Source organism: Nuphar pumila, chromosome 5, assembly GCF_984573655.1.
Source record: "Nuphar pumila chromosome 5, dmNupPumi1.hap1.1, whole genome shotgun sequence".
NCBI classification, from domain to species: Eukaryota; Viridiplantae; Streptophyta; class Magnoliopsida; order Nymphaeales; family Nymphaeaceae; genus Nuphar; species Nuphar pumila.
In genome coordinates this window covers 35,958,034-35,972,622 of record NC_143253.1, presented here as the reverse complement: position 1 = coordinate 35,972,622, position 14,589 = coordinate 35,958,034, and the positions used below count along the sequence as shown (strand labels likewise).

The window sequence follows — 14,589 nt, the reverse complement described above, 5'->3', positions numbered from 1 at the left end:
TCTTTTGAAGATTCTAAGGATATTAGTGTGAAGGTCCACATATTACATGTGAGGGAAAAATAATTCTAAATAAGTTTGGAATCAGTAATTTTGGGTATAAAAAGTATTTTTGATATATTTCTTAGTATTTGCAGAAACATGCCATTTTTTAAAGACAATATGGTCAAATTCCGTATTTTTAACAGCTTAAGAGAGAGAGAGTAACGGTGCAACAATAGGGAAGGGCAGAAACCACTCCAACTATATCAGAAAAAAAAAACCTGCACCATTCTGTCCCAAACCATTCTACTCGGGAAACTTGCATATCCCCTTCTAGCAAAAACCTCCAAAATAGCATACACAGGCATAAGCACCTCCAGCTCAGAAGCTGTCACAACCTCAATCTCTTCACAACACAAACTGTAGACCTGCCCTGCCGGGCGCCATTGGCTTAATCCTACTATGAAACAGAATACCTTCTATACCTTGATGATGACGCAACAGACTTTGCTTCACAGGGATGCACTGAGGTCGGACTCTGAGAGATCCCTGATTTCTCAGTGTTCTTGCTCTCAGCCTGGCCTTTAGTTACCCACAGCTTGTCAAAAATCCTCCTTGATCGCGACGGCAGCAACAGAAACCCGCCCTTGCCACTATTTTTCTTCAGGGACTTCCTCTTCTTGCTTTGCATCTCTAGGTTCATCATACTGTCATCATCATGAATCTTCATGGAGGACATCTCCCTAGTCAACAACTGGCATCCATCAACTGCCTGTTCCCAGTGTCGGGCCGCGCACTTCACCGAGCAAGATCTATCCTTCAGAACATTTTCAATGAGCCTGCTCTCTCTGACATCGGTTGGTGGGGTTGGCGTGGGAGCCGCTACTCTTACCTGCTCATAGAAGAGCACCTGGACCACCACCCTAAGAGGCAGCCGCTCGTTCTGTGCTGCATGAACACAAGCATCCATTGAAAGCCTCTTAACATCCATCAAACCACAGACCCTCTTCTTCTCCTCTTTTGTCAATCCAGGATGCTCCTAAATAATACATAACTGAATTACCAAAATGCTAGAATCATGAATGGGAAACTATAATTTGCTATACAGTTCAAACTAATGGGTGCACATCAAAATTCAGAGCATTACTATCGGTTGAATAATAGCATGGAGATTCTAAGAATTATACTGTGATTCGGAAATCAAGGACACTTACCTTAAGATAAATGTCTATTGCCCTGTACAATTCATCATGTACAGGTCGTGCTGAATCGGGTACAGACTCCGAGAGACTGATAAACTTGTAAAGGGAGAGATTAGGATCATGGCCTACTTCGGCAAGATAAGAATCAATCAATCTACCAAAAATTAGCCATGAACGATGAGCAATATAAGCATGTTCTGTGCTGTTTTCATTACTTTGAACGTGGCAAGGATCCCCTATGATTTGATCCTGCATCGTAAACCTGTCAACTATGCTTTGCATAAGATCAATGTCATAAACAGTTCCATCTGGACCTGAAGATGGGATAAGGAGGTCTTCAACTGAGGCTTCATCTAGCTGCAGACCAACTCTTCTCACCAAATCCTGCCTCGATGCCTCAGTTGTTCCAAGAAGTACAGCCACTTTCAACAATTTTAGTAGGAAACTACATGAACAGAAAGCTCCCCTATCAGAGGGCAATAACCAGATAATTGTCTCTACCAAAGACCTGTTCCTTTCTGCAAAATCAGCATAGCCATCTGAAATAGGAGTATTAAGATTCATGAAGTCAGGCAACCATCTAAGAATGTAGACCTTCAAAGCTTCTCCTATCACACAGCCAGACATCCTCCCTTTCGATTTTATGGAAACCATAACTCTCTTGTAGAGGTCAATTTCAAGCTCACATGTATCCTCAATCCACCAATCCTTGGGAGCTGCCGAGTGTGACCTCTGCTGGAACTTGGCACCATTATCAGCAGCACATGTTATATCAGGAACAGCCTTTTTCCTGTTATAGGTGTACGACCAATCGACTTTTGAAGGGTCTACAGATGTTCTTGAAGCAATGGAATCAATACATCTTCCAACTACCTTCAAATCCTCAGACCATGGTAAATGTGACTTTGTAGTCTGTAAAACAACGATGGAATCTTTCCAGCTTCGGAAGATACAGGAGCTCAGAAACACCTCAATCTTGTAGATCAAGTTCCCTCTCTCAACCGCCTCATTCATCTCAAGGTACTCTGCAGCACATCTAGTCACAACAACATTGTAGGCATTGAGGGTCACTGTCATGCCATAGCAGAATTTGGCACAGATTTCAAATGCTTTTGGTCCACCAGGAAAATCTGGCAACTGTATTTCATCTGTGTTTCCTTCATTGGCTTTCTGCAAGCGATTGCTCTTGGATAAAAGAGGGAACTGCATTTATTAGTACTATTTGTTAAGAACAATGTCCATTGGCCTCAACAGGGAAACTGACAGGAAAATTAAGTGGGAGAACATATGTGAAACACAATCACCTTTCTTAAAAGCAATGGTTGTGTATTTCTTTGGAATACAATCTGTTAAGAATCAGAAAACTTAAAAAAAATTATTTTAAATTTTATCTTGAGATTTCATGCTAAATCTAGAATGTTGACCTACGCTCAGTATTCTAATTAAGTTGAATCATGAATGGCTCAATGTATGCCCCAGTCAAAATGCTGATTTTTTTATTCATCACTTGTCTGTGAAATAAGCCTAACTGGACACGGTGGTATGAGGCATGTACTAGGTACACTTGATATGATTAAACATGTAAACAACCTTGATCCAGAGACATGCACTATTATAGTGACCCATATAGTGTTGTTTGCATGTAGGAAGGATCAGAAAAGTCACCCTACGCATGCTGAAGCATCATAGCACATGCTTCCCCAGGATTCAGAGCCATATGCAGTATATTCCATCTCCATGATATGAAACTAGATAAAATAATTTTGTGCAACATAGTGATCATCCGATACTTGAATCTATAAGGCTTCAGCTAACATCCACAACCTTTGACCAAGTGGCCAGACCCATATGTGGGTCAGGGGCTTTGTCTTCATGTTGGACAAAAACTAAACCACCAAATTATTGTGATAAATTGAAATAAGGTCAGGTTAGACTACCCCATCTTACAATGATTAAATCAAAGTTTATTTATCTTCACTTGTATTGCACAAACAAGGCAACAACAGGCAGTCAGCATGGACCTACTTCAGACTGAGGTGGGCCTACTTGGGCATCACTCTTAACACAACCCACCAGAGTCCGCACATACCTGACATAGACCAACTGAGATCAGAATCAAACGACCTATACCAAACCAGAACCCAATGATACCATCACCTGGATCCACACTAGACAGACTCAGGTAAAAATCTAATTAACTGAGTTAAACAAAACCTAACAAAGAGAAGCTTGGGCCACACCCAAGTTCAATGCAAATGTCATCAACACCAGGCCCGAGTATAACCAGGTCGATCCCAGCAGTGTTAAAACTATATCTTTAAATGCTTTTCAAATATATTGTTGGATTTATTTTTATTAAATGTTTTATAAGGTTTATAATATTTATTTGGTTTTGTGAAATGATATTTATATATGTGTATGCTTTTATGAGATATAGTTTGAATCTTAGGTTCTTGAACTTTCTTTATTTAATATATAAGTATATGATCTAGTATTTTTGAGCATGTACTTTTTGGCACTTAGATGCTTTACTCGAGCACTTCATGGTTATAAATGTCAAAACATGTTCTTATGTATAACTTCAAACTTATTGCGTTTCTTTTTGGACTTTGTTTTGTCTTTTAATATTTTAAATATTTTCAAATGATTTGAAATATTCATTTTAAAAAGGTTTTGTGTGTCATTCACAAGTATGATTTTATGAGATTTTGCTTAAGTTGTGTTTGAATTACTTTCTTTTCTCTTTGCTGTATTCTTATGTGAAACATAGAATACTTTAAGTAGTATTAAAGATTATATGTGGTTAGGGTCTTAATGATCATGGATATCTTGTTATCTTGAAATTTCAATAAATGATTTTTCATATTTATATATGATACCTTGTGCACTTGTGATTGTCTTATATACACATTGATGAATGAGTTTGTCTGAGGTTTATGAATGCTTTTTAAGTGTGCCTTTTAAAATTATTAAAAATATTTATGTTATGTGTTCTCTTGGTGGCCCTTGTGATTGTGCCCATTTGGGAGGTAGTTTTATTGCACTTGAATGGTTTGTGCCTTGTGATTGTACTACTTCATAGACTCATGACTCCTTAATGAACGTTATATGTTTTTTCATGTTACCTCACATGAGTTTTAATTATTATACTTCTTGAGTGCTTGCAATACTCGATAAAATATTATTTTTTACATTTTGAGCCTTCCTGTGTGTACCCCTTTGTGAGTTTTTGTGATTGTGTTCCTTAGAGAACACTTTTGTGTTTGTTTACTTGATATTAGTGGATATTTTGGTTTGTGATTGAAGGTTTGTTGGTTCTTTACTTGGTATTAATAAAATTTGTATTTTTTTAGAACCTTCCTGTGTTTGCCCTTTGTGGGTTTTGTAAATGTATCCTTTGTGGCTCACTTTTGTTCTTGTCCATTTTGTATCTATTGATGAACATTCACGTTAAAGACTCTCATTGGTGGATATTTTATCTTGTCATATGATTGCATTTATTGCAATTTTTTCTAAACTTATTTGAGGGTTTCACTTAAATTGGTTCTTGTTCCTTGAAATGTGTCTTTCAAGGTTTTCTTTTTTGCCTCCTTATATGGCTTGGTCCATCACTTTTCTTTTGATACATCCATTATTATTTGTTTGGCCTTAACGAGGTGTGTTGTATGCACTTTTATGTTGTGAAGCTATAGTTAGTTGTTGAAGTGAGTTATGTTTGCACCTCTTACTTCTTGTCAGTATAGATTGCCAATGTTTTGGCTTTGACTGATAGTTGATTGATCTCTGGTTCTATGAGTAAGTTGCATCACTCAATTGTTTCTATGAGTAAGTTGCATCACTCAATTGTTTTGTGCACCTCGATGTTGTGGAGCCAGATTTAGTTGTTAAGGTGAGTTATGTGTGCACCTTTGTCTTCTTATCAGTATAGATTGTCAATGTTTTGGATGTCACTGCTAGTTGATTTACCTCTAGTTCTATGAGTGAATTGTATCACTCATTTGTCTTTTAGGCCTTTGTTGTTTATTGGATGCTCCTATCAATTTCTTTGTTAGTGATGGCTCTATTGTTATTTGCTTGTGACCATTTTTGTTCTTACTGATTAAATCTCATATTATTGCAAAAGTTATTGTTTTGATTTGAATATTGTTTTTCAAATCTTCTTGCTTATTGACATCAATTTATCTTCATTACAGTATTTACCTTTCTAACTTTCTCCACTCTTTCTTCTTATTTGAGTAATTTTTTTCTTTGGATAAGAGATTTTATTTTATCGGTGTGGTGTGTTATGTGCACCCATTGAAAATTGATGTTGTTTGCAGTTTTGCAATCATTTGTGAGGTGAGAGATATGCACCTCTTGTAGTTGTAGTTGCTTTGTATTGTCATATAGCCAATATTGTTAGTGCATGATCATTGGTACGGTTATTGCTAATATTTGTATTTGATCTCTTGTCCTACACGCCGATACACTTGAATTTTGAAGATTTTGAGTTGGAGGTTAAAGAGGAAGTTGCTTGTGGTGAGAAAATTGGTGTTGAGATTTGCAAATATCATTCCTTTTGTTACGTGGAATTTTTAAAAATCTCTCCATGAACTTTCTAATTTATTTATTGAAAAATTTTCATGCATTATTATGTACATTAAATATGCTTTAATTGCATGTTGGATATACATGTTGAGAATATTGAGATTTGTTTCATGTTGGTTGTCTCGCATGTTTTATATGAATTTAATTAATTCATCATGTATTATACACTCCTTTGAGTTCTTACATTTGATATACATATTGTCTTGGTATCTTATTTGAAATGTTTACCCAAGCCTTTGAGACATTATTGTAAAATTGTTTATATCTTATTAATATTTGTCTAAATAAGTGTTTTTCTAAGCATATTGCTAATGAGAACATTTTATATTTTGCACTTGTGACTATAAGTGAGTTGTGTATATTGTGAGGATGTTCTTGGTCCATAAGTGACCACTTTGCTTTGTATTTCATTGTAGCCTTTAAAACACACTTTTATGTTTCTAATTTGCACTTGTTTTTTTTTAGTGATCAAAATTCCACGATAATCAAAATTTATGAAAAGTATAATTTTATGGTTATAATTATTTAAGCAAGAAATTCTTAAAAATTGATTTTGAAGTATATTCCTTGTGTTTTCCTTAATGGTTATTGTGCCTTGCTTGAATTGTTACTAATGTTTCTAAACTCTTAAAATTATTGCTTAAGGTGCATATTTGATTCATTTTTAAAATTGTTTAAGTTTATAGTATCTCTATGTTTTGTTGAGAAACTTAACCATCACTTCATATATATGAATTAGTCAGAGTTATTCTTGTTCAAAATATATAATATTTATTTTGAATCTAAATACATGTATTTTATATCTATTTTTTAAACTATTGGGTTAAACCATTTTTCGCTTAATAACTATTTGGTAAGAATATCTGCCTTTGTGTAGTCAGAACCTTTGTTTTGTTCTCTTTAAGTTCTTAAAGATGCTATGGGTTGACAAAAAAATTATATCATTGATGCATCATGAGAATGGAGATAGCCAATGCAGCCATTTTGAGAAGATTATCGTTGAAGACTTGGATCCTTCCCTTTGTTTTATTTTTGTCTTTTCAAACTTTCAATGTTTACACCGTAAGTTTAAGGGGGTGTTAAAATATATATATATATATATATATATATATATATATATATATATATATTGTTAGAATAAATAATGCCCATAAGGGGCATTTTAGTCTTTTTACTTATTGTATATAGGTCTGTCTTGTAGGGACAATTTTGTATTTACTTTTGTTTTTATATTTTTTGTATTTGCCTTGGTCTTAAAGGTTTCTTTTAAGTTAGGTTCCTTTTAGAATAGTCAACATAGATTTAACTAGTCAATAAAGTTGTTGGAAGCAAGGTTGTAAGTATCGTGTCGCTGCACATATCGGTCAAGCCCAAAGTAACTGTTACGACAATGAAGCCATACATGATATTTCAAGTACAAGGTTTTGATGATGAGCAAGTGGAATCAACTGCATTTCAGCTAAGGCTACGAAGAAATTGAAGAATTCAGTGAAGAATCCTTGAAGACTAGTGTGCAAATGTTTAATTCATTAAAAGTCTTAGATTCTTGTAAGAGCCTTACTTAGAGTGCATATTTAGGTTGCATTTCACCTTAAAAGTCTTTAGAAAAACTTTTCTAAAAGAAACTCTTTTGAAAATCTTTTTAGAAAACTCTTTTCTTAAATTTTCATGTTTATTAGTCGACCAATAGACTTATCAGTCGACTAATCCTTTCGCGTCATATTTTCTAAAAAGTCATTTTTGTCAAATTAGTCGACCGAAGGTTTTATCAGTCGACTGGACAGAATGTCTGTTTTCTGGAAAATTAGCAGCAGTCGACTAATGGTTTTTCAGTCGACTGAACAGAACATGTGTTTTCTGAAAAATTTAGCAGTAGTCGACTAATGCTTTTTATCAGTCGACCGAACAGAATGTTTGTTTTTCAGAAGTTTTTAGCAGCAGTCGACTAAAAGGTTTTTCAGTCTACTGATGATATTATCAGTCGACTAACTTTTCTCCAGTCGACTAAGTTTCAAAAGTTCAGATTTTCAAACGGCTCGATTAACAGATCAGTCGACCGACGATAACTGTCAGTCTACTAATAACTAACTATTAGTCGACTAACTGATGTTTCAGTCGACTAATTTTGTCGTTTTCCTGAAACTTCAAAAAGGCGTGTCTTTTCATTTTTCAAACGTTTTGATCGTTCAAAATAGACAGTTTTGACACCCTTTCATTCTCTCAACGTATGGAATCTTTTTACTATAAATATGAGTGCATTTTACACTCAAAAACAACAATTCAATCGATTTGAATCTTGCTTTTCACTCCTATTCATTCAAGTATTTGTTTTCTCACTCACGTGATATTTTCACTCAGTTTTTCACTCAAATCACTTTGAGAGATAGTGAATTCGTGAGTAGAGTGTTTCAACAACCTCAAAAGTCAATTGCATCTCAGTTGCATTCAAAAGGAAGGCTCATAAGTTGTATTGTAAGTTCTTATTTATTTTGTGTAAAAAGGACTCCTTGGTGTAAAAGAGTTGTTTGCTTTCAGTGGGATTGTTACTGAAAGTGGGACCGGTTATGGTCTGTGTGATCTTGTAGTTTACAAGGTTGATAGTGGAAAATCTCAAGCGGGTTTTGCTTGGGGACTGGATGTAGGTCAGGTTTGACCGAACCAGGATAAAATCTTGTGTTCTTTGTGTGTTTGCTTTGAGATTTGCAAAATCATTCAATATTCCGCAGAAAGTTTTAAAAGCACTATTCACCCCCCCTCTAGTGCTCGTTGCCTCGATCCTAGTGCACTTTCAGTAACACCATATCGTATCGTAAATGTATCATAAATTTTTTTACAACAACAACAACTACGCCTTCATCCCAAAACAATTGGGGGTATCATAAATTTTTTTAAAAATCCAAAAAATAAAAAAACAAAAAATATTAGCAAAAATTCTAAAAAAATCATATCATATGAAACAATGAGAATTGCACAAAATACAACCATAAAATCACATATAAAGCATTTATGTTTCTATAAGTTGCATAAGAGATCATCAAGCATCTACTATAAAACAAGAACAATGCAACTTGACCTTACGAACTATTATCGTAAGTTCGTGAAGAGTTACTCTAAGAAGACAGTGGCGCTTACTGAGTTGCTCAGAAAAGACAAGACCTGGGATTGGTCTGCTGAATGTCAGGAGGCATTCACTAAGTTGAAGAGGGTGATAACGTCAGAACCCATCCTTCAGTTGCTGAATTTTAGAAAAGCTTTTGAAGTCCACACTGATGCATCAGACTTTGCAATAGAAGGGGTGCTGGTCCAGGAGGGACACCCAATTGCCTTTGAAAGTCGGAAACTCAATGATACAGAGAGGTGGTACTCTGTTCATGAGAAAAAGATGACGACGATGATACATTGCCTACGAACATGGAGGCACTACTTGTTCGACTCCAAGTTCATAGTTCGGACAAACAATGTTGCTACAAGTTGCTTTGCGATTCAAAAGAAGTTAACGCCAAAACAGGCTAGATGGCAAGACTTCTTGGCAGAGTTCGACTTTGAGTTGCAGTATAAGCCAGGGAGGAAAAATTTGGTAGCTGATGCCTTAAGCCGCAAGGAGGAACCTGAGGTGGTTGTCGCTTCAATCACGCAAGTATCTGGAGATATCTTGCAGAGTTTGAAGGAAGAAACTCAGAAGGATCCCGTCACTATCCGCTTGTTGAAGCAAGTGGAAGAGGGTGTGACAAGGCGGTTTTGGACAAAAGATGGTGTTCTCTATGCTAAAGGAAGGCGACCCTATGTGCCTAATGGTGGCGGCTAGAGTAAGTTGTTACTAAAGGAGGCACATGACACCCCATGGGCGGGGCATCCCGGACAGGAGCGTACGATGGCTCTCTTATTATCTAGTTATTACCTTCCGAGGATGGAAAAAGACATTGACTTATATATCAGGACTTGTCTTGTATGCCAACAAGACAAGACAGAGAAGAAAAAGGTTGCTAGATTGCTGGAGCCCCTACCAACGCCGACCAGACCATGCGAGAGCATATCAATGGATTTCATTTATGGATTGCCCAATGTGGAAGGATTTATATCGATTATGGTCATGGCGGATAGGTTTTCAAAGTATACAACGTTCATTCCTGCTCCAAAGGAATGCACAACAGAGATTACTGCACAATTGTTTCTGAAACATATTGTGAAGTATTGGGGATTGCCGCTGAACATTATGAGTGATCGTGTTGTACGATTCACATGGAAGTTTTGGACTACCTTGTTTGAGATGATGGGCTCACTTCTCGACAAGCAATCATCCACAAACAGATGGTCAAACAGAACGTATTAATGCTCTGTTGGAGGAATATCTCAGGCATTACGTGTTGGTCACCCAGCAAAATTGAGTGGATTTGCTGGACATTGCTCAATTCTGCTATAATCTGCAACAGACCTCGACGACAGGTCAAAGTCCCTTTGAGTTGGCAACGGGGCAACAACCCTTCACTCCTCATGAGGTAGCGAAGCAGAAGGACCAGGGTCGATGTCAGCTGAGTTCATCATGGACCGAAGGGTGGAGGGCCAAAGCAAGAAGAATCAGAGGACTTACTTCATAGTCAAATGGAAAGGACTCCCGATAGAGGAAGCAACATGGGAGAATGACACTACTTTATGACAGTTTGAGGATTTGATCCAAGCCTACTTAAAAAAGATCAATCCGATGAGGACGTTGGATTCATCTAGTGGAGAAGGCTTGTCAGACCCTCAATAAATCATGCGCAGCGCGCGCGGCATGAGCAGCTCGCGGCCTGCGCAGCTCGCGGCCTACGCCGCAGCATGTGCAGTAGTGTGTGCGGTAGCCTGTGCGGCGGCATGCACAACGCACGGCATGCACAGGAGCGTGTGCGGCAGCGTGCACGGCGGCAGGTGGGGAGGCATGCGCGGAATGAGGTGCGACATTCGGACGGTTGACGACGTGTGGTGAGGAGGCGCCCGCGTTCGCCAAGGGGTGCGACCCAAGTGACGGTTGATGGCATTGGGCGAGGAGGCGCCTGCGTTCACCAAGGGGTGCGACCCAAAGGACAGGATGCTTGAAGACATGTGTGTGCATTGCAAGGCATGCAAGTCAGACTTGAGAGAATTGTATTATATGTGTGAATAGTACAAGTGTTGGGTTCCTTACATTCTGCTTGTGTCAAAGAAAGTCTTCCGTTGCTGAGATGCCGAACGAGGTCGGGACGACCCTCGTGCCGGCACAAGGCAAATTTCAAGGGTGAAGTTTGAACTTGTGACAATAATCATGGTAAACTACTTATAATTGAAGGAGGCGGGTGTTTGAGAATTATCATCAACCAAACGAGAATATGTAAATTTCTAAAAGATATGCTTGTTTTTGTAAAAATTTTAAATTTATTCAAGAACAAATTTTCAAAAAATGCCACTAATTTATCATCTATTTAAAGAATTAAATCGAATATTTGGTTATTATATTCAACTGGCTACTTTATATGAATGCATTTTAAATGCCCAACTCTTGGTAAATAGGGATGCAAACGAATCAGATCCAAATCAGCTAAATACATAGGAAAGTCCGGTTAAAACAACCAAAAAATCATATCTGGTCTGTTTCTTATGATAAGTTGAGCTTGAGCTGAGCTTGCTCATTATTTAAAAAATGTTTTTTAAAAGAATTTCAACTCCAAAGTTATTGATGCAAGCTCTAAACCCTACAATCCAGGTACAAGTGTTGCTAGGTACATAAATAGTACTGGTTCTTGGTTGATCCTGCTCTTATTAACTCCATATCTCTTCTAATCTGGACTTGCTTATGTGGGAGAACATGCCCTTTGACTCTGTCCAGTGAGGTAAGATTTTGGATAAAACTAGGGCCAGGTTCCCTGAATGTCCTACCTAGAGCGTGCTGGACTGTGTTTCTAGCCTGTGAACAAAGACTTCCTACACTGGATAGGCTTCAAAAGTGTAGCATTCCCTTAGCTAATTGTTGTGTTGTGTGGGTGTCAAACAAGAATCTAATCAACACATTTTCATTAACTACCACCACCGGGTCGGCCGTGTGGCCGGCGAGGTGGTGACACCGGATCGAACCCCACTGGTGTGTCCGTAGCTTTCAGAAGTGGGCCACATAATGCAGGATGGTCATGGAACCCCACCCAGAGTTTGAGGGTTCCTCGTCATAAAAACACACACATTTTCATTAACTGTGTTGTCTCTAGGAGATTATAGGAGTGTTTTTTGGTGAAATTCGGGTGCCTATGATTATTAAGTGGGACTATTATTCAGGGGCTCAAGTGGTGGCAAAATAAAGTCCTTGGTCATGGGTGGCCCAGAGCTTTTTATGGAGGGTGTTCTTTTAGGGTGCGTTGGCATGATGCTGAAGAGGAAGCTGTGGCTGTTGGACTTTTTGGATTAGGTTCAACTGGATGTAACCTGGTTTGATACACAGGGCACACCAAAAGACAAAAATAAGAGTGAAAAGGGCTGTTAGGTGAATGTGAAAAGCTTAGGTTCAATTTAAGAACGTGAATGGTTCACATGCAAGAATGTCATGCATCTAACCTCACTCTTCTCCCATTATACAAGGAGATTCAACGTAGCTTTATGGGAGCAATTTATGTGATCTCTCATTGGTTCAAGGCTCCTGCTCACCTTTTGACCTAAAGGCTCATCGAGGGTGTCAATGAGCTGAGGAGAACGTCGACCCGCCACGTCTATACAAGCTTAGACCGGACCGACGTTGGCAGCTTCCGGTAAGTTGTATTTTCCATTTGTTTTTCACCATCACTGAGTTATGAGCCCCACACTCCTCACTTCAGTTGTGCCTGTGGATAGTGGCCGTCTGGGTTGTGCAATTGGTGGATGGGGTTTTAGCTCCATCCGAACCACCTTTCCACCGCTATTGTTGCCGGGGGCAGTACAAGTCACCACCACCGAAGTTGGGGGACTATGGATGACGGTGACAGCCCTCCGGTTATCGGCCATCGCCGTCGACGGTGGAATCTAGTGGCGGCCGAAGTAGCTAGTTGATGGGGTTTGCTCAAACCCTATATGACTGCATTTTTGCACCACCACAGCCTCCGACGATGACTCAGTTTGACAGTGGCTAGTCGTTTGAGATCGATCACCATCGACGGTAATTGGGCCAGACGCAAGAGGCGATAGTCGGCGCTAGAAGGGCAGGGAAGGGGGGGCAAGAAACTCTGACGTTTCACATTCATTTTTCTGAAAGTGAAACGTCGGGTTTTCACGTGTTGCGTGTTCTCCCCGGAACACGCACTGTAGCTACAGTGCATGTTTCGGGGTCAGTGGGATGTACGGGCATGTCGTACACCCTATACATCATGTACGGCGTGACCATACACCCCGACTGAGCACCACACGATGCTCAATCGTAACCCCAAAACACGCATTGTAGCTACAATGCGTGTTTTTTTTTTTTGGGGGGGGGGGGGGGGGTGCCCCCAATTTTCACTATAGCATTAAAGCTACAATGAAAACCCAATCCGGCTGGACCTGATCCAGACCCGAATCTATTATCCTTTTTTTAGGGTAGAACAGGTCTTAGTCGACCCGTGGATCCGGTCCTGGACTCGAACCCAGTAGGTGGGTTTAGGGACCCAACCCGACGGGGGCTTGATCTCACTCGAACCAGTTGTTGGGACTGGGTAGATCGGATATGAACCCGATCCAGTTTAGGATTTGGATCCAACCCGAGATTCGTTTAAACAGAGTTTGGATCTGAATTGTGTCCAGGATCCGAATCTGACATGAGATCCAATCTAACTTGGATTCAGACCAGTTATGGGTCGAGGATTCAGACTTGAGATCTAGTCTAACCGAGACCCATTAAATCTAGATCTAGATCTGAACTAAGTCAGATAAAGTTTGAAATTGGATCCAAGCTTAGTTTACCCTTTTTAAGGAGCAGAATCGGTTCTATGATGGATATTGTGCATTTTGGGACCGATTCAGAACTTTTTTTGATTGGTTTTGAAAGGTTTTTCACTGGTTCCTGCATGAGGAGACCTTATTTTTTTGTATATAAGAAAAACATTGATTTTCTTATTTGATTTTAGGGGTTTATAAGATTTAGTACGTATTTCAGACCAATTAAGGTCTTTCTTGACTAGTTTGAGGTAGTTTCAGACCGGTTCATGGTATTTTTTAACTGGTTTTAGCACAAGGACCCCGGGTAATACCTATAACAACATGTCTTTGTCATTTTTTATGCTTTATGTGTATTTATTATCATAGATGCATGACTCTTGTATGCATTTTATTTGTTTTCAGTTATCCATGATATTTAAGCATGAATTATGACTAAATTCATGATATATGTGATATGTTTCATCAAAATTTTATTTGTACATATGAGATGAAGCATAAATTTGTGTTTTTTATATTATTATACATAGTTTATCATGAATATACATGCATTGTCATAAGTGCATGGGCATGCTCTATAATACAAGTATATTACGTTAAAAGATCTTAATTAACTAACTGATGCAATCACCAATTGATTAAGGTTTTTTTAGACAGTGTTAAAATTTAATATTATGATTATGTGTGACTTGATGAAACATTGATTCTACCCAAAGGTATGTCATTGTGTTCTAAATTTACACATGTTATAATGATAGGTGTGCATCAACCTATGAAGCATGTTCTTACCCAAAGGCAAAGTGCCGAATTGCTTCTGGTCACATGATTTGCTAGTTTCATCAATTGAAATCAATTCCTTAAGACTTGAGGAGTTAAAGCAACTTTGGGTATTATCATTTTCACTAAAGTAGAATGATAGTGACCCTATTATGCTTGTCTC

At 38.4% G+C, this 14,589-nt stretch overlaps 1 protein-coding gene across 1 annotated transcript in view; it reads right to left on the bottom strand.

The window, feature by feature from the left end:
• Window positions 1-271: 271 nt before the first annotated feature.
• The window catches only part of LOC149837368 (phototropic-responsive NPH3 family protein NPY1-like), a 31,031-nt gene continuing 16,713 nt past the window's right edge, over window positions 272-14,589 (bottom strand). Inside the window, exons 4-5 of the mRNA XM_090007352.1 lie at window positions 1,194-2,384; window positions 272-1,018 (exon numbers count right to left, since the gene is read on the bottom strand). Coding sequence (XP_089863478.1) covers window positions 440-1,018; window positions 1,194-2,384 — 1,770 coding nt within the window. The 3' untranslated portion in view covers window positions 272-439. The remainder of the gene's footprint in view (window positions 1,019-1,193; window positions 2,385-14,589) is intronic.